The following is a 21,193-nucleotide window of genomic DNA, read 5'->3' on the forward strand; positions in this document are numbered from 1 at the left end:
GCTCAAGGGAAGGCATATGGCCCCTGGACTAACTCCATAGTGTTAGACTGGGACCCTGAATTGGCCAGATTTGGCCCATCAGCCTGAGGGTCAGCACTCCTGTTCGAGGTCACCACTGAGTTAAAGTTAACCTAAGCAATGGTAGAGTATCAGTGCTGTGAATTTTGGGGATTTGGAATAGCTGCCAATTTACTTGGTGCACATTCCATCACCTTATTTGGTTAAATCTTCAAGGAGCTCAAAAATAAGTGGTCAGATGTCTGAATGAAGGAGCTGCCTTGTTGGCACATTTGCTGGTGTTCCATTCTGCAGTGACATCCTTCCACTTGAAGCACTGTCAGCAATAGCACCGACTTCTGAAAAGACGTCCGTAGGGGTGTGGTAGGCCTGTGTGCCCAACTGAAGCAAGCTAATTTCTCCTGTAGATATTTACAAGCACTACAGTCAGAAAGCCGCCTTGGAACATGAACTGCCCACAGCCACACAAAAGCTCATCACCACCAATGACTGCATTTTATCATCTGTCGGAGCATTAACTAATGGAGCAGGCAAGGTAACTTCTCTTCCTACTTGGAGTAATAGTGGCGCCTTAAATCAATATCCTAAAACTAATACTGACTTAGAGATGTTGCATGTACAAAAATTTTCAGTTCTCCTGAATGCAGGAGTTTTCAAACAAAATTGTTGTGATACGTTCTGCCAGGTGGAATAAAATTTTGCAGCCAAAATATACAATTCAAAGAGTAAGCTCAATTTAGGTGATACTTGCATACATTTCCATGCTGACGTGTGTGTAGCTGGAAAATGGAGTGAGAGTGGGTATGCTTTTTGGGATTTTGTTGTGGGAAAGGCCAAGGTGTGTAGGACCTTGGAGAGGGCATAGGATCCTGATCTGCAGCTATTCAAAGGCCCTTTCAAAGCGAGATAAGATGGGAGTGGCCTGCATGCTTTCCAAGTGGACTGCCTGCACATCCCATGGCTACAGGGATTATTCCTTTAACCTGTTGGGTTTCAACTAGGGAGACAAATTGGGGTGGGGTGGGGTCACCTTGCTGATCTCTGGAGAAAACCATTGAATAGTATTTAGTGTCACCAATGTAAGTTGCCCAAATTCGCCTTTGTTTTCTGAAAGCAGATAACTGTGCATAAAACTAGAAACTTGCTTTTTAAAAAAATATTATTCTCAATATTTAAACTACAATTTAGTATGCTAGTAAGTCAGATCTTTGGAGGACTTTGTATGGTTAAGTTTATAATGTAGAATGTTTCCTAAGAAAGGCTTGAGTAAGACAAGATGAAGCCTTCCAAATTGTGTCATTTTTATTTGCAGAAATTTGTATGGATTCTTTCTTTATAAGAGTGTTCTTCCCAGACACAGCTGAGTTATTCAAAAAAGGTTAAGAATGAACCCAGGTGGACCTTGAGCCTACATGTTTCCTCTGCTGAGATTCATTTTAGATTAACTGCACTTTAGTGTGTTGTGTAAACCCTAAACTGTGGTTAATTTTAACAATGCCACAGCAAAGAAGCCAACTTTCTATAATACTGCTTAACTCTCACCCTAAATATTGCTTATTATTGTGGGGCATGGGGTGGGAAACATGTGAGTCAAACTATGCTTTAGCATTGTGTCCAAGCAACTCAGCTTTTTACATGTTTGCCTTTGTATATCTAGGTTGCTTCTTTCTTCAGCAATAATTTAGACTGTTTCACTGCATCACTGAGCTATGGGCCTAAGGGAGGAATGGAGTTCATCAACCCCTTGTCTGCCGAGTGCATGCTTCAGTACAAGAAGAAAGCAGCTGCCTACATGAAACTGCTGAGGAAGGTTTGCATTTGTTCGAACTACAATAGGCCTGGCACAGTCACTTGAATCCCTTGGATATGCTCTAAAAATCCTTTTGATGTGGGATGGGATTCTTTTCCTCCAATGAAAGGTTATTTGTTGCAGGCAGAACCATTTTTGTTGCTGATCTTAGGGTGAAGTGCAGGAAAGATTGCAAAACATGATTATGGCTGGATAAATGGACAAGTGGCAACTCAGGAAAGAGTGTGGGGTGGGGCTGGAAGGAATTGCACAATATCATTCTGAAGTTGTGTAGAAAAACCTGGGTAGTATAGTCTTGCAGACTAGGAGGTGAGTAGAGTTCATGGCCTTTGAGAACAAGATGGCTTTGGTATGCCTCCAAGGAGCAAGAGTGGGTTTGTTGCTAGAGGTATTTTGGATTTGATTTATTAGCATTGGTGAAGAATTTGACTAAAGATAATAATGTTCACTGCAGGCTCATTGCTCACCTGTTTAGCTCATATCAGCACGGGGAAGAGCTGCCGTGCTTGTGGATTGCAGGGACGTGTGAGGATGTTCTCTTCCACCCTGTCATGGACCAGTGAGGGAAGACAGCGTGCCTCCACTCCTTTTTGCTCTTCTTCTTTTGTGGTCTTTTCTGCTGCCTTTGGGTGGAGATCTTTATTTCTGTGCCTGCCTTCACCAACCAACCACAAAACTCTAGGTCTTCAGATAGAGTGGGTTGGCTAAAAGAGACCACAAAATTTCAAATAAAAAGGTTTAAATTTAACTGAAGAAAATACCATTTGGATTTAAAAAAAAAACTGAAAGGACATGTACACAATATACATAAAAGCATGTGGGCACTTGGGTAATAAAACTACCAGGGATAAGCACATCCAGCTTGTCTAACTAAACAATGTCCCTACTTTATCTTCCCCTTATTCAAGCAACATCTTACTGCCTTTGGTTCAGCTCACTCTATCAGTGGCAGGAGATCTGACTCTTCTCTTTCTTTTGACTTCTTTCCTTGCTTCTCTTTCTCACTTTTTTCTCTTAACGCTTTGCTAGCTTTGGTTTCTATTGTCTATTTTTTTTCCTCTCCCCAGCTCAAACAAACTAGGAGGTTAGTTTGTTGCTCATTTCCGCAAAGCACAGTTTCTGAATTGAACTTTCTCCCACCTCCACCATTCCAACCTTTAGTTGCACTTTATAATCTCCTGTGCCTATAAGCACAGAGTTCTGTATTGTAAGGAAACTTCTGACCTCTAAGCTATTAACCTTTTGACAACTGAAACAGCCAATACAAATGACTGGACCCCATAATATCCTAAAACCAAACATGTCATAATAATGCAGGACAGTTTTCTTCCTTTATACCTAGGCTAAATCAGGATGTTTTGGTTTCCCTAGGTCTGCTATAGCCTAGCAGTCTCAACATCAGTAAATGAATGTTCTTGTCATTGGGATATGTATGTATGTATATTATTCTGGCAAAAACTCCTCTCCTTCTCATGAACCAAAGGACTTCATAGGTCATGGGCAGGCAACTTGCTAGTCTCCAGATGTCGGAGGAGTAGTCTAAAATATCTGGGAGGCTCTGTGTTGCTTTCCCCTGCTCTAAACCTCAAAAAGCAATTGCAACAGTGGTCAGTCTGTTGTACTGAGACAGGGAATATCTGAGTCCTAGTCTCGCTCAGCCCTGAAGCTCACTGGGTGACTTTGGGACAGTTGCTGACACACAGCCAAACCTACCTTACAGGGTTGTTGGTTCATTTCATTTACATTTATTTAGTTTCTGTACAGCCCATAGCTGAATTCCCTGGGCAATGTACAACAGTGCAGGCAATGTATAACAGTCCTACCTGAAAGGTTGTTGTGAGGATAAAATGGAGAGGAGAATTATGAAAGCTACCTTTGGGTTCCATGGAAGAAAAACATGTAGGCTATAAATAAATAAAAATAAATAAAAGTATAGGTGTAATCGTTGCAAGGAAAAGGTCTGCTACTTTCTCTGCCTTTCCATACCTCAGTACTATGGAGAAATCCTACACTCCAGTTAGAAACCTGGGAGGATGGGAACATATCCACATAGTCATAGCAGGAATCAGAAGCATTTGGAGTACCTCTGTATCCCTTGAACTGAAAAACCCTCCTCTTGGGTAACAGGGTTCTAGTGACCACAAACTTGACTGCCAGCCAAAATCAGTCGATCTGTATGCCATGTTGGACTACATGGTTGCAAAATAATGGGAAAACAATCCAAGAAGCTTCTACCTGCTGGTAAATTGCTGGAAGAATTGCTGTGTTTTTGTGTAGCAGAGATAAATAACAATGCTGTAACTTTTTAAAAGTCTGTGCTAAAATGCATAATCAGCAAAGTCTTTTGCTGTATGGTACCACTTGAGACTGCTGATGTGAGATTGAAAGTTGGAATGATCCCCTCCAACTCTTTGAAGCACTTCATCCCTGCTCATCAGCTGAAAAGATGGTCAGAGCTGCCTACAGAAGTTCAATAAAAATAATAAAAAGACAAGTCTCTGCCCACAGGCTTACCCTCCAAGACCAACACAAATGGAGAAGAGGGACTATCTACTTCTTACTATCTCATAATGGAGGCTTACTTCGTTTTGAAGAAACATGTCAAAATATGGGATTGGACTCCTGCATCCCTTTCTTTTTTCCAAGCACTCATTTTTAAGAACCAGTTGATAAATTGATTGTATTAATCGAAACCTAAACCCTTTTTGAAAGACAGTTAATGAATTTCACAGTCAGTAAAAAGGCCCCTTTCATAGACTTGTAACTTATTGATTCAGGATCACTTAAGAGGCAGGGAATGCATTTTGAAGTTTAAAGCCAGATGACATGAGAATTGTTGCAAGGAAAGTATAGAAGGAGAACAAGGATATACTTTTCAGAATGAAATAAGTAACTCTATTGCAACTAATCTCAAGAGAAAATCATTTTAAGTAGGGCAAAAAACCTTATGCAGCAGAAAAGCTCCTCACGTATTTAGCTTTAAAAAAAGAGCAACATTCAAACATGTATGGCTAGTTTGCACATGATGGTAAGCCTGAGTTAAAGAGCAGCATGCTTATAAATGCGGCCCAGTCCGTTCATAGCTTGTTTAGTGTGACATGCAAATCAGGACCTCTGGCTCATCTCCCCTTTGACAAGCCAGGGAAATAAGCCAAAAGCAAACTGGATTATTTTTCCAAGTCGTCAGGGAAGAGAAAGACCAGAGAGCCTGGTTTGTATCGCTCACTAGTTGTTTCCATTGCAGGTTTGTTTATTTGTTTCCATTGCAGGTTTGTTTATTTGTTTCCATTGCAAGATACACAAGTATGCTGCTCATAAGCAACTTCGGCTTATTGTGACATGGAAAGTGCACCATGGTATCCCCCTCTCACACATGTTTGAAATGGTATACTCTACTGTGTTTGAACCTAACTGGTTTGAGCGACTTAAATAGTTGTAAGGAACTATTTACTACTACTGTTGCTGTAAACAAGTTCTTAAAATGCCACAGCATTGGGGCAGGGGTAGGAGATGCTCTGCTTTCAGCTGAAAGGAGGAAAAGGGTATTACAGACAGCAGCCTAATTTCATTTTATATGAGAAGGATTTGTAGTCACTTGCTTGGAGCTACTAAAAGGATCAACTGTCCTCATTTGAGATGCATGCTGGCAGATTGACTTTTATAGCACCAATTTAGACTTCTTGGTACCCTTCCTAGCTTCTTTCATACTACTAACAACTTTTCACACTGTCCTGATCCCTCTATTCTACTTCCAGTTCTCACAGAACCATTTAGTGCCTTCCTACCAGATGATAAAACTTCATTTTGTTCCAGATGAGACGCTTGTAATCAGAATGCCACACTGATGTTTTTTTGTTCACTGTTTTGAGGTCTAGTTCAGTTCTTCCTTTGCTTTTTTGCCCCATTTCACTGTAAGCTTTTTAGAACAATGTTGCAGCTGTGCATTTTTCTTTGTTTCACTCTAACTGCAGTACCCCAGGCCCAGATTTCTTCCTTTAAAAGCCTGGAAAGCATCAAAAAAGACTTTTGCTAGCAAGGGGGAGGGCAGTGGGGAAACTTAACGCTTGCCATATGTAACCTGACTCACCGAAGTCATGTGTCTTTTGGCTCCAGCCGTGTACCGATTCAGTGCCTTATGAAGAGGCCTTGGCCAACCGCAGGGTTCTTCTGAGTTCCACAGAGAGCAGAGAGGGCCTCGCACAGCAGGTATTCCATGGCTTGGCATGCAGCCATTTCATAATGCAGTGTGCTCACTGAAACGATGTTTTATTTGGTAGTTGCATTGTGTGAACATCTTCATTTAGTGCACATGCTAATATGCATGTAATATGAAAATCTGCAACTAAGGGAGGATTGTGGTTTTTAGAATTTTGCACACCATTGAAGAATGGTCTAAGGAGCTAATGCTGACAGGCTGCTTTGATAGACTGTTCCCCAAAGGAACTGGGTTTTGGTGTGCTTGTTTGATGGATGCCATTTGTCTGGGTTTCTGCCAAAAAGCCAAATAGCATAAAGCAGACAAATACATTTGATCACCTTTGTAAAGATGACTTCTTGGATCAGATTTCTGCTCCACCCTCCCCACTTAACATGTTTATATGTCTAACGGAAAACAAGGAAATAATCTGGAAGGGCAAAAGCATGTTTAATAAGATTCCCTGCTACCAAGCTTAGAAGATGGAGAAGGCAAACTAAAGATTTGGTATATGTATGTTTGGTATATTTTGTATCATTTATGGATGGAAAGGTGAGTGAAAACATAAGTGGTACTGTTAATTCACTCTGCTGACAAACATGTCCTGCCCAGAAAACTAGCTTCAGAAACTGAGAAACTAGGCTGCAAGCTAGAGAGCTGGTTGATCTATTAGCTAAAGGCCAGAGTTGATCTCTGTGAGTGCATACTTTAGTTCAGTGTTGGCAAACCTTGAGAGACCGAGTGTCCAAACTGCAACCCAAAACCCACTTATCGCAAAGTGCCAACACTGCAATAAAACCTGAATGCTGAGGTTGTAGTTTAGAATAAACAACTCGCAGCCAGTCCAAGCATATGTCCTTGGCAGCGTACTGATCGGCCATGCGAAAGCTCAGACAAGTCGTGGCTAATGAGTCGCGGCTCGTGACGTCATCGCCTGGAACCGCTAATCCTTTCAGAGCATGCGCATAGCCCCTATGTCTGCTGTTATCCAATGCTTGGCTGCTGGGGCGATGCTGGGGCAACTTGGCTCGCGTGCTGACAGAGAGGGCTCTGCATGCCACTGCAGCACACGTGCCAGAGGTTCGCCACCACTGCTCTAGTTCTTACATTGTTTCGGATTTGCATTTCAGGAATCAAAAGGGTTGTGCTAGGAAAATTTAGTAAAGAGATGGAAGCACATTGGATTAAGCACAAAATGGACTTCTTTCTGGGATGTTTGGAGAATAATATAATGTTCTCTTTTTTATAACTATAGAACATTATCCAGTCTATTTAGGTGATGGTGACAAATCTCAAGTTTAATTTTTGTCAGTTTTTTAAATGGTATAAACAATTGACAAAAACAAAGGGAGAAAAATATACACAATTTAAATAGCTTAATGTTAAAAAGAGCAAATATTGAAACCGTTGTATCAAAATGTGTCACACAATACAAAATAAAACTGTAAAACCTACAAAACTGTGGTGTTAAATGCTATGATAATATAAAAGGACATATACAACAATATGTAAACCTTTAAAAAGTACAAATAGGTCAAACAAGTTTCAGCTTTTGGCTTCATCAGTGTCCTGTGCAAAATTATGAAGAAAAAACATAGGAAAACAAATGCATTGCTACTATGGTCTAAGTTCCAATTAAAAATTCTTCAAAAGAAGAGTGAATGTATATCCATATATCGTTGGCAGGCTTTATTTCTAGGCATGCTGGTAATCAGTGCACACAAATTATCTTGCCATATAGCAATTGTCTTACCACCAGATGATTCCAAAACTCACCCTTCGCTTATTGAATATAATTGCACAAATAGGTGTGGTAAAGTCTGAGTAATATGCATAGAAAATAAAAATATGTCCTTTTTTTCCATTAGCCTATAGTAATTTCAAGGCCACTTGTCTGTCCTTCTTTGAGTTTTGGGGGATTTTATACCAAATGCATGCCAAAAGCCTTCCCTCTCAAGAGTGAGAATGGCATCAGCTGTGCAGGAGGTGGTTAATTGATCCTGTCAGCTCTGTGCTGAGCTTTTCTGCTAGTGCAGTTGGACAGATGGATTCTAAAAACACAACAGCTTAGTTTTCCATATCTAAGGTATATTACAAAAGAAAAGAGCATAACAATCAAAAAGTGTGATCTGGTCTTAACAATATACTTGTAGGAGTCTAGTTAAGATCTTCACTGAGCTGGTGTTTGCAAAGAATGAACCCAAAATATCTCTCACCTTTTGAATTTGGATTCTGTGTATATTGGATCTGGTGCTTTCTTCTGAGCATCCAGAATTTCAAGTCTTTCCTACAAAATATTTTACCAGTGGGACTAGCCAGTTAAAATAACTTTGATCACTCCATTTAACCAGACTTATCACAGATGGAAAGCAACTGTACTAATGGACCTGTATCATAATTTGCATCATTCTTTATGGATGTTTAAAAAGAAACCATATTTCTCTATATTGCAGTTTGTCAAACTTTATCTAGCCTGTAACTGCAAGCATCTGTTTCTTCCTCTCTCCAGATGATCCTACTTGATTTGTGTACTGAGCTATGGATTGCTCTATTATCATATGTTTACATTTTAAATGAAGTAAACATTTGTTTAAAGCTTTGTAAAAATGCAAGCTGTTTGTCACAGCTTTAGTTTTATATGGTGCCTTTGCACTCTCCTTTTCTGTTCTCTCTGTTTTTTGTTCTGAAGAGGCAGAAGCATAGTGCTCACATGGAAATCATGTTTGCATTTTTACCATTAAGAGGGCTAGAAATCTTTAAATACCAGCTGAGACTGAACATGAACCTGCAGACCAGAGCAATGTTAGGAGTTTCTTTGTTGCCTCTGTCCATTCCAAATACTGCCTGCTCTAGTAATGGCTCAGTTTGCTGTGCATTCACTTTCAGATAAGTCTACTGTACTCTTTAGTTTTTGTCAGCTTTCATCCATTTGCTTCATGGGACTAACTCTCCCTACTATTTAGGTCCAGCAGAGTTTGGAGAAGATTGCAAAACTGGAGCAGGAAAAAGAACACTGGATGCTGGAGGCTCAGCTGGCCAAAATTAAGGCAGAGAAAGAGAATAAAAGAGCACTTGATAAGCTCAAGAACTCGATTGAGGCAAATCAGGAGAGCCCTCTCATGCTGAATGCAGGTGAACAGGAGAAGGAGGGTGCGGAGAAGGTTTGCAAGGAACCAGTTAAAATCACAGGTCTGGTAAGTGTGTTTTATTCCCATTGACATACCAGGAGTTTTTTTGATCCACAGTATTTTTTTCCTTGGCAATTTTTCCCACTTATTATGAAACATTGAATTTCTACATTAATTAGTTATTTAATGCATTGAACACATTGGCTACATTTCGATGAACAAGTTCAGCTTCCCCTTGAGCTTGTGACTTTTCCCATGTCCTTTAGGAGTGAGTAGTTTGGAAGGTTTTGCTTCTAAGCCAGTTTCATATACCACAGCTGGAAGTTGGCTTGTTTCAAACAAATCATAGTTAGAGTTGGCTATAATTTGCCTTGGTTCTCATGTAATATGAACCTATGGTTTGTTTAATCCATGGTTTGTCTAAAACCAACTGGTTTTTTGGCACTGCAGTACTGGCATGTAAAGGGCTGACCTTACTGCTTTTTCCTGCTGCCTCTGTAATCTGGCTGAACAACCCATGATTCTGGATTCAACAGTCATGATAGCCCATGTTTTAAACAAACCACAGTTTGCATCACAACAGCAAACAGTAGTTAACTGAAAGTTCCCAGATCACATGAAACAACAATTATACTACATCTTGTTACATGCAAACCAGGTCAGTGTCAGGTTTCAATGACACAATCAACCATTGTTAAAAGCAGAAAAACAAAAGTCTGCAGAATTTCACAGAACTGATGTCAGTCATATTGGTCATCTAGCATAAATGCAACAATGCTTATTTTTTAAAATTGAAATTGTAACTAACTTTTTAAGGTGACTTTCCCTGAGAAGCACTTATGTTTATGTGCATCGCCCTTGGGGCGTACTATAATCAATGAGTTGTATCCAAAGGACTATTTGATTATTTTAAATTCTGTTGTTTTGGGTTTTGCTACTGTAACCTGCTTTGTGGACTGTGTATAAACAATTTTATTACAAAGAAATGAAACAAATACCTTGTAATATAATTTACCCAAGTTCTCAGATCAGTCTGAAATTCATGAGTTGTTAAAATTTTGGGATACATTTAGAACACAATCCTAAACATGTCTAGAAAAAAAGTGCTATGACTCTGTGCATTCCCTAGCCACTCATGCTAGCTGGGGGATGCCGGGAGATGTTCTTCTGTCTAAATATGCATACAGCAGCATGCTTGTATTTATACACTTCTAGCCTCAACTGAAAAAGGGGATTTTGTGTTAAGCTGATTTAAGCGTATGTTTTCATGGTCCTAATATCCTTGAATGTTTTGGTACATATTCCTGGCTTTCAAATTAATGTTTGTTTACCAAAAGGTAAAGTGGTGTAATATTCTGATGGGAACACATGTTACAGAAGGACTGTTTGGCAGATTTGAGGTTGATGCCTTTGAGAGAGAGCAGCTTTATTTGGGAATACTAGCTAGCTCAGCAGGTCAGTTCTGAAACACAGCTGCATGTGTGAAATTGAGTATTTAGCACTTGGACATAATATGTGTTCAGTAGGCTGAAAATAGTAGTCTGAAGGACATGTGTAGATAAGTGTGTCATAAAGTGTGTAAAGATTTGAATGACTCGATCTAGCAGTATAGCCACCCTTTGCAGAAGCAGTACTTTCCTACCATCGGTTTCCTACTTTTCCTGGTTTGGCACTCCGGATTTTATACCATATTGACTCTTTATGTTGGAGAGCATTATGCCAACATTTTCTGTATTAAACAGATACTTTCAGCTGGGGTATCATTGCATCAGATTCTACCCATTCCCTTTCTACAAAAAATATTTTTATCAGGAAAACATTGTAGAAGAGATGAGCTTAATTTAAAGCTTAAAGTTGAAATGTAACAGTTGGTTGTCTGCCACATACCAAATAATTTGTAATATGATTATGTTAAACATCAATAATATGATAATAGGCCTTTGGCTTGGAAATTATGCAAATTGCTGTTTCAGCAGTCAGTTATGATTTGGTGTATGTTTAGAAGGAACACATTTGCAAGATGATTCCATTGAATATACATTTTGTTCATAGAAGAAAATGCCACAAGCATGATGTAGCTAAGGTTTACCCAAACTGATGGCCTAACGATTCCTATGGGAGGCAGTTGAGCATATGTTTAGTTTTCCCACTGAGAGCCTTGCAACTGAAATCTGCTTAACATTTTAAAATTTGGGTCGAAATCTGCTAAACATTTTCTGAAACCATTTGGATAAACTAAAGTAAATAGCTTTTAGAGCCAGAGAATAAATTATTTCTTTGAGCTGATCCTGTTGCCCTACTTTCTTTTTAGGTTGGAATGCTGACAGTAACTACTGGAAATGACGAGGTATCGTTTCAATGTTGCAGTGCCATGCTAGCATAATTTTTAAGCTGAAAACATTGACTAATGCTGAACCTGCCCTTTTGTGCCTCTCTCCCACCTTTCAAACTAATGTACCTGTGTTCAGTTTAATTTGCCTGATGAACCATTTCCTAATCAGCCCTTCTTTGGTGTTATCTTGCTTGGGGATAGGGACATGCAACAAATCCACTTTGGCTGGAAAATCTGCTCGATTCTCAGGTTTACAGCTCCCCAGGCACACCAGTCCACATTGGAGTGGCCCAGAGTCCGAGCTCCTGATGAGCATGCCCAGAGTTCACGGGTGCTTTCCAGGAACTGAGTACCATGCACTGTGCAAGCAGCACCACAGGAATGGTGGACAGGGCACCTGCTAGCTGTGCTCCTTTTCGCTGTGTGCCAGGGATGGCAGTGAGCAGGGAGGGAGGTTGGCCACCAAGAATGGCAGCTAGGGAAGGTTTGTGGTGTGCAGCTGGGGATCTGTGAACACTCACAGACTCTTCCAGGCTCAGCTCTCTTCCTTTGAGAAAGATGAGCAATGGGAAAAGTCCAGTGGGCAGGCACAAACAGGGTTCTAGAGCAGCTTGGCATGTCCCTATTTGTGGACATTTTGAGATTGACATTTCCTATTTTGTTTCTATGAATATGGAGGCAAAATTATAGAAGTGTTGTACAGTGCCCTGTTCCTCATAGGACCAAACAAGATGCTTCTGAGAAAGCTGCAAAAATAATGTGAAAATCACAGCCATTTCCTACTATTGTAGAACAACTGGTGGTATTCAAAATCAAGCTATTCTGTAGCCGATGAAAGCCTTATCCTTCATGAATTTCTCACATTCCTTTTTAAAGTTGTCTGCTGAATTCCACAGCTAAGCAAGTTGTTGTGCAGAGAAGAACTGAATTATTTCAGATTTTAGCATTACAAGAGGGAAAGAAACTTCTCCTCTCCACTTTCTCCCCACTGTGCATAATTTTATAAAACTCTGTCATCTTTCTTTTTGTGTTTTTTCCCTAAACTACCAAGCATAAAAGGCAATATTTCCTCATAGGTGGCTCCTTGACCAGTCTGGTTGCCCTTTAATTCACCTTTTCAGCTCTACAGTATCCTTTTCTGAGATTTAGCTTTCACAGTACATCAGAATCCATGTTTGCTTTCTCTGTTCCATGTGTGTTATTTTTCACAGTTTAATGGGCATTTGCTTATTTTTTGATGAACTTGCTTTGCAGGCTTCAGAAACTGACAACCGAGAAGACTTGATCAGAAATCACTATATGGCAAGAATAGTGGAGCTCACATCTCATTTGCAGCTGGCTGACAGCAAATCTGTACATTTCCATGCAGAGGTGTGTGAGCAATCAGTTGCTTGCTTTGAGAGTGAAAAATAGGCATTACAGCAATGGTTCCTTTTTTTTTCTAGGCGATCTCCTCTGATAGGTAGCTGCTTTCTCACCCACTCACCTGCAGTTGTGCTTCAGAGAAAAGCTGGTTGATTGATAGACTAGAGTTCATGGGAGGAATGAGTTGCAGAATGCGGGGGAGTAGTGCTGTAGGAGGTACCCTCAGCTAAATGGAACACAACAGCAGAGAATTGTAAAGTGCATGGAAGAGTTTGTCATGGGGGAGGTTGGACCTGATGGCTTTATTGCCCACTTCCGACTTTATATTCTTTGATTCAATGAGAAGGAAGGCAGCAAGGTTGGATGAATAATTACCCTGAACACTGCAAAGAGGAATTGTCATGGAAATATGCAGAGAGGGGATTCTAATACAGTGAACTTCAAAGAAAGAACACTAGAATGGATGCATGGTCAGAAGCTACAGCTGGCAGAATTCAGTTCATTAGTGGAAAGAAGGTTGGCACCACTGTTGCCAGGACCTCTAGGGCAAGCTGAATGGGTGAATAGGAGAGCCACAATGGGACGAGCAGTGGCACTGTTGGGGAAGCCAAAGCCAAGATTGACTGGCCGAGCATCTTGAGAAAGGAAAAGTTCATATATTGCCTTCTGGCTGAGGAAGCAACAATTCTAGAGGGAACAGGAGAAGGCAAATGGGATGATAGGAAGACAGTGAATAGGAATAACTTTTGAAGACAAAGCCTGGTTGTTTGCCATAATATTTGAAATAGGTGGCTCTGAGACTGTCAGGAGTTCAAGTAGTCTCCATCTACCTGTACATGCACAGAGTCTTCAGTACACCCACGTCCTCCCGTCCCCCATAGTAACTGTCAGTATAAAAGCTCACTAAACTAGACTACCATGGTTTACTTGTGTTTAATTTGACAGTGCCGAGCACTTGCAAAGCGACTCTCTCTAGCAGAGAAATCCAAAGAATCCTTATTGGAAGAAATGAGACTAAGTAAACAGAGCATCACCAGATTACAGGCAAGTTTCACTGCCATGTGGTGGAGGTATATTTCCAAACACTGATACACAAGCTATGTGGATTTGTGAAGACTTTAGAGCAGTCTCCATCCACTAGAGAACTGTTCCAGCTCTAGAACTGTTCCAGCACTCAGGGAGTTAACAACATCAGCAGAAATTATGGTATTCCCAGATAACTGGTGGGCATCCCATTTCTCAGATCTTTCTTCTGCTAGCACATTTGAAAAGATTTATACTTTTCTTCACTAGCTTTATGCTATCCTTCCTAGCTGTAAGCTGAGGTGGACAACTGTGGGTGGCCTGGGAACATCTTCAGCTCTCTGGCCCCCCTTCCCCTGCTGCTGGGAACAGTTGACCCAAGAAACATAGAAGGGTCACATTTACCTTACTTGTAAGCTAAATATGACCTATTTGGGGCTGTGGGGTTACAAAGCCCCAAAATGATCACATTTAATTAGGAAATGAGATGCATTCTGTAGTGTCAGTCACATAGATTTTTGCCAGAGAGAGAGGATTCTTTTAACCACCATTGTTCTAAGCATACTTGACAGAAAAAAAATTCATGCAAGAACTGAATAAGAACTTGAAGACTTTTCCTTGAAATGTACTTTTGTGTATCATAAAATGCCTTCTTGATGTCACTCCTCCATAAAATCTCTTGTCCTACCAATACTTTTAACCATATGTCCCAGCTGTTTACCACTTTACTACCAAGAAAAGGCTTGATAGTTGGAACTCTCATCTCATTATAGTCACACTGAATCTGCCACCCAGAGCAAAATGCAGGTGCTAAATAGCTGATCTTACTCGTTCCCCAGAATGGGCTCTCCTCAAGGAGAAAGGCTGGTCCAGCAGGTAGCCCTTGCAGTGGCACAGTGGTGGGTCACTCAGGCTGGTTCATTGTTTACCACTGATTTCACTATGGGAAACCTGAATTCAGATCCTTGCTCTTCTATAAAACCCATTGGCTTGAGCATGTCATAATCATTCAGCCTAGCCTATTTTCTTGGGTTGTGAGCTCACAAGTATTCTTTGAGTTCTGATGCTGCAGCATTTGGCCCTTCTATAGCATTTTCAGCTTAGTAACAAGAGACATAAGAGAGATTTTAAAGAAATAAATGTGCCTGCTTGTCAACAGAAAAGTAAAAAGGCAGTAAACTAGAACTTAATCAGTGTTCCTATTTTCTGTACTTCTGCTCTTCTACTTCATGGGGAACTTTTGATTGAAGGTATCGTGTCTTTGGCATTTCAGGATGAATTGACAACAACCAAGAGAAGCTATGAAGATCAGCTGAGCATGATGAGTGACCACCTTTGTAGCATGAATGAAACGTTATCTAAGCAACGGGAAGAAATAGATACCCTAAAGCTGGCTAATAAGGTATGTAAAATAGTTCGTTGTACATTGGATTTGTTGTAAGTCACCTTCATTTCCTATCCTTTTTTTAATTATTCTTACTTGAGGACACTGATGAACAAAAGAAGCTTTTTAAAAAGTGTTGGGTCATTCTTGTGCATGTGTCTTGAATGTTGAACTACAAAATTCAAGGTATTGCCTCAGACACGCCAAAAGAAACAAGCACAGGATTGTTATTAACTGAGTTGCTGAATAAATGAAACTGTAGATGGCAACTTGTCCTTTAATCCTAGATCTTGGTCATATCATAGTTTAAGTTCATAGTCTCCACAAGGGTCCCCATTGATTTTCAGATGTAAAACCACACAAAGGACCTGGCTTGCATGAGACAACAACCCTTTATGGGTCACTAGCTATAATGGGTTGTTGTATTTTGTGAAAGCATGCTACTTCCTGCTGGGTGTCTTACTTTTCAGCACTATGGCAACAATGAATAACTTGTTCTAGCTTGTTGGTCAATCCATGATGAGTTGTTACATCATCTGAATCCAGGAGAGCATTTTAATGGATTTCAGGAATCTGCTGGCATGTGCTTCAGTAAGAGCTGCAAACCCCCTTGCTACTTTTAGTAATTTTAGCATTTCGGTTGCCAGTGACAGCCCCTTCTCTGATGCTTGAAGCAGCACTTCGGACTGACAATCATTGATCCTCTATCCCCTTTTTAGTTACTGAAAATTGCATAAACGTGTTTGTAACATCTGGTTTTGGTTGACCTTTCACAAATACACTCTTGTGTGGTCCAATACAGCTGTCCCATATAGGTAGCCATTTTGGAACTTGGCAGTTGATCCTTGGCAACTTGGGCAAATTAGCCTAAATGTAGTTGTTTTGCCATGTCAAGTTCCTTGAAAGTTACAAGGACACTGGAAACATACAGGAAAATTGACTACACAAATTGGACAGTTGTAAGTGCATATATGCAAAAGATAGACAGGTTTTTAAAAATATTAACACATTTTCACAAATCTGTAGGACTCAAAAAGTAAAAAGACCCTAACTGCTAATTTTTAAGGCTCCACAAATTATTTTTTAAATGTAGCAAACTCCAACAGTGGTTGGAGCAAGAAGGGAAGGAGGCAGTACAGTTCTGCTGTGAAGCCCCTTGGGGTACTAGTTGGAGGACATATGAACATAAAGGCCATGTGGGATCAGACCAATAGTCCATCCAGTCCAGCACTCCATTCACATGGTGGCAAACCAGCTGCACACAGATTCCCCCAAGCAGGATGGGTGCAAGAGTTCTGCCTGCCCAAGCTCCTCAGCAGCTGGTGTGTGCAGGCATGCTATCTCTAGTAAAGGAAGTAGCACATAGTTAGCAGGGCTAGTGGGCACTGAAAGCTGCCTCCACGAAAGGACTGAGGAGAGGAAGACCAAACTATGGTGAGCCTATTGACAGGTACATCATGAATTGTTCTGTGAAAAACCCGTACTATGTACCTTTTTTGCGGGGTGGCTTAGCTTGTCATATGAAGCTTTCCAAAGATCTTCATACCTCTTAGTTTACTAAATGACTAAAGATAGGTTGGGGGAAGGGAAGAGCAAAGTACAAGTGTTTGGTCTGTGAACTCTGGAAAATATTTCTGAGTGGGTTCTGCCTTGTCCACCTCTGCTTTTGTCTAATATTTAACCATGCCCAAAGACCTGCACCAGAAGATAGAGGAGACTACCTTCCTTCCTGGAAGGCTTACAAAATATATTTAATAACTAGGCAATAATTAGAGGAGTGGTGCCTTGCTGGGATAAAAGGTACCTGAGAATGGATGACAAAGAAGCTGCTGCCGAGGGGTGGCAAGACAAGCTTGTTAATGAAGTGATGGCCTTGAGAAGAAAGGGCGAAGACCGAAGTAGCTGGGGTAAGCAGGACATGGGCTCAGCCATAGAGGGCAGCATGATAGCGTGCTAGTGGGAGCTGGAGAGAGAAAGGGCTGATTGTAGAATTTATTTGAACTGATGACAGGATCTTGATTGAACACTGTAGATATGAGCCACCGGATTGAATTGGGGTCCACAGAAGGAGGTTTCAGGTTTAGACTTTAAGCACTCCATTGGGAAAGATCTCTGATATCCATGACAGCTACCTGAAAAGAGCCAGCAGTCTGATTCAGTATGGCAGCTGTGTGTGTTGATGTGTAGTTGTGGTGGGAGACAAACGAGAATAAATTCACGCAAGTCAAGCCGCAGGAATGCTGATTGTCTCCATTTTTGTTTATGCTTATATTTTATGGTTGTATCTCTACATTTACATTATGAAAACTGTAGATGCTTTTTTCTTTTTGGCAAATGAGATTATGGAACTTGAATACAGTGTAGAATGTGATAGAAAGACACTATTGAAGAACATGGTTCAGTGTTATTTTAATGGTGCAGTAACTAGTTTTGTTAACTGAGTAGAGCCTTGGGTTTGAAATTGCATGTTAGTATCATGCAATGCCTCTTCAGGACATATGAGTTATCCCAGACCGATGATATATAATGACCATATATCATTATATATATTAATGATATATAAATAATATATATCATTATTTATATAGTCATATACCACATAAAGTAGAACCTGTTTACCTCAGGAATAGTAATTGATACAGGTTCAGCTACTCACTGAGGATGGCAAAATGGTAACACATGACAAAGAAAAAACAGAAGTGCTCAGTTCCTACTTTGGATCAGTTCTTTCCCAAAAGAGAGTCTTTGACCTCCCTTGCAAAGGTGAAGTACAAGCTAAAGAGGCAGGATTGCAACATGAGATTTATAGGCAAATGGTCAAAAAGCACCTCATTACTTTGAAAAAGTTCAAATCTCTTGGGCCCAATGAACTGCATGCGAGAGTAATATAGGAACTGGCAGAAGAACTCACAGAGCCACTGTCTGTTATCTTTGAGAAATCATCACAGATGGGCAAAGTGCTGGATGACTGGAGGAAGACCAATGTTGTCATTCTCTTCCAAAGGGAAAAAAGAGGAATTTGGGAATTACAGACCAGTCTGTCTGACATCAATTCCTGGGAAAATTCTGAAACAGCTTATAACCACTCAGAATATAGCTACCTTAAAAACAATTCCGTGAGTGCTAGAAACTAACATGGGCTTGTTAGAAACAAATCCTGTCAGGCTAATCAGATCTCATGATTGATTGGAAAACCACCCTGGTGGACTGTGGCAATGCTATGAACATAATAAATCTTGACTTCAGCAAAGTTTTTGACAAAGTGACACACAATGTCCTGACCAGCAAACTAGCTAAAAGTGGGCAAGATAGATAAGATGGATCCATAGCTGGCTACAGAATTGGACTGAAAGATGCTTATGAATGGCACTTTCTGAAACTGGGGAGAGATGGATGTGGTACTGCAGGGTTCAGTCCTGGGCTCAGTGCTCGTCAATGCTTTTATTAAAGATTTTGATGATTGGGGGGGGGGCAAAGAATGCTTATCAGATTTGCAGATGACATGAAATATGGTAGAATAGCTAATAGTTTGGAAGGCAGAAACAAAATCTAATGTGATCTTGATATATTGGAATGCTTGGCTGAAAACAATAGAATAAAATTGAATGGGGACCAGTGCCATCTAGAAAAAATAAACCAAAATTTATCATTATAAGATGGGGGATACTTGTTCCAACAATACTGTAAGCAAGAAGGATCTTGGAATTGTTGTAGATGACAGGCTGAACATTTGTAAAAAAGCAAGCAAAAGAAAAGGCAAATGCTATTTTGGACTATATTAATAGAAGTCTCACTTCCAAATCACATGTCCAAGTTCCCCTCTACTCAGTACTGCTTATTTATTTTATTTTATTTAAGTTTTTTTATGCCGTCCCCTTGCTATATAGCCTCGGGACGGCTCACAGAAATAAATAAATACGAAACAAATAACAATTACAGTTAAAACCTGGAAACACACTGGCTGCACAATTAAAACCTATAAATATTAAACATTACTAAAATATTGTTTGAATAAAAAGGCCTTGGCCTGGCGCCAAAAAACAACGATTGCGCCAGGTGGACCTCTCTGCTTAGACCTCAACTTGAGTACTGAGTCTAGTTCTGGGCACCACAGTTTAATTGGAAAGGTTTAGAGTACGGCAACAAAGGTGGTGGTTGTTGTTTATTACATTTTTATATTGTTGAAGGTGGTATATAGAGTATCTTCTATACTGAAGATAGTTAGGGATAAGAAACAAAACTCTGTGTGAAAGGACTAGAGGAATTGGGCATATTTAGCCTTGAGAAGAAAAGATGGAGGGAAGACAGCACTCTTCAAGTACCTGAAAGGTTTTCACAGTGAGAAGGGCCAGAAGTTCTTGATTGTCCCAGAGTGTAGGATGCCAAATAATGGGTCCGAGTTATAGGAATCCAGGTTCCAGCTGAATTTGAGGAAAAGTATGTCTTTTTGAGCAATACAAGAGTAGAACAAAAGTTCTAGGGAAGTTGTGGGTTCTCCCACACTGGAGACATTCAGGATTCCAAGTGTTATCATTCCTGCGCTGCCTGGGAATGATGGAAGTGGTATTTCAATTCATCTGGGGAGCACCAGGCTGGAGAAGTCTTCTTTTGCAAGGGCTTAAGGCAGGTGCAATACAAAAGATGGAACAGCAAGAATGGGACTAACATGGGAGACTTGACTGATGATGAACAGTCTGGAAAAGTCTTGTGTGGGTCAGGAGAAGCTTCTGGACAAGATGGGTTGGGAGGAAGTGACGCAGAGGCAGCTTGATGTGGGGGAGACCCCATTTGAGTATCTGTTTTGCAGCAGCTGCTCCTGAAAGTCCAAAGCCACATTGATGGACAGCAAACTTGTGTTAAAGAATCAATTCCTGAGTCATGAGTTGTCACATGGGACTTGGGGGTGGGGAAGAGAGGCAGGCTGTTTTAAAGACCTTGCCCATGGCTAGCTTACCCAACTGAAGAGCACTGAAAAACAGATTGCAGGAGGATAAAAGAGAGATCTGATACTTGGATGAGCTGCTGTAGGGAAAAATATGTATATGCACTCTCTAAAAGGTAGAAAAATCCCTCTCTCTTTCCTTAGTTTTTTCCTCAAAGCTCTACCTATCCCATGAATCCTTCAATTTATCTTGATCTTGTTTACTTCTCCTCTCCAACTGAATTGAAGCCAAGGTTTTGTAGTTTTGTGCATTTTATGCATGTTGCCCTTGCCTTTCTCCTTCTGTTGTTTATGTGACTCCATATAGCATCATGTGTTTCAGTGGGGCTTGCAAATATACTCATGTAAGACTGACCTACCCTTTGTGCTTAAGTTCTGAAATGTGAACTGCCATGGCTCAAGGTTGCTTGGAAGCTATTTCATCTTTTTAAAAAGGAAATATGATTGTTTTTCCCATTAAGATATAGCTTCTGCTTTACTAGAATCTTCATAGTCCATTCAAGTGTGTTAAATGTACTAAGCAAGAGTAGGCACTAAGGATGTGTTAGAAATTGATGGGATAATTAATCTGTGGCGATGATCCTAAATATGTGCCATCACTTGGGCACACAAGCACTCTGCTTGATTAGAACAAGGTGTCTGTCTGTCTGTCTTTCCCTTTCCCTTCCTTCCTTCCTTCCTTCCTTCCTTCCTTCCTTCCTTCCTTCCTTCTTCTTTGCAAGAACCCCAGTTATACATAAGCAACCTGCTAGAAATTGGTATATGGCAATACTTGGAAAACCTAATAAAAGGAATGGCTTGGGTCATGAGTTCCTTGCTGTGAAAGCAAAGGCTCTTTCCATACATAGAAAGCCTTACAATTCAGCAGCAATTCCTGCAGGGGGAATGAAGGGAGGTGACAATTATGTATTTACCTTCTGGTAGTACCCCCTTCTACTCTTCTGAGGGGCCAGATCTTACGGAGGATACCACCTTCCAGAGCAGAAGTGCAAGGGT

The 21,193-nt window shown here is 40.5% G+C and overlaps 1 protein-coding gene across 3 annotated transcripts in view; it reads left to right on the forward strand.

The window, feature by feature from the left end:
• PPP1R21 (protein phosphatase 1 regulatory subunit 21) overlaps window positions 1-21,193 on the forward strand; it is a 46,516-nt gene that overhangs the window by 22,558 nt on the left and 2,765 nt on the right. For 2 of the 3 annotated variants that reach the window (XM_044428612.1, XM_044428615.1), the window contains 8 exons: window positions 426-553; window positions 1,676-1,828; window positions 5,942-6,034; window positions 8,987-9,217; window positions 11,463-11,498; window positions 12,738-12,854; window positions 13,794-13,892; window positions 15,145-15,273. In XM_044428612.1, the coding sequence (XP_044284547.1) occupies window positions 426-553; window positions 1,676-1,828; window positions 5,942-6,034; window positions 8,987-9,217; window positions 11,463-11,498; window positions 12,738-12,854; window positions 13,794-13,892; window positions 15,145-15,273 (986 nt within the window). The remainder of the gene's footprint in view (window positions 1-425; window positions 554-1,675; window positions 1,829-5,941; window positions 6,035-8,986; window positions 9,218-11,462; window positions 11,499-12,737; window positions 12,855-13,793; window positions 13,893-15,144; window positions 15,274-21,193) is intronic. The other variant, XM_044428613.1, reaches the window with a different exon arrangement.

Source organism: Varanus komodoensis, unplaced genomic scaffold (assembly GCF_004798865.1).
Source record: "Varanus komodoensis strain SLA01 unplaced genomic scaffold, ASM479886v1 scaffold2, whole genome shotgun sequence".
NCBI classification, from domain to species: Eukaryota; Metazoa; Chordata; class Lepidosauria; order Squamata; family Varanidae; genus Varanus; species Varanus komodoensis.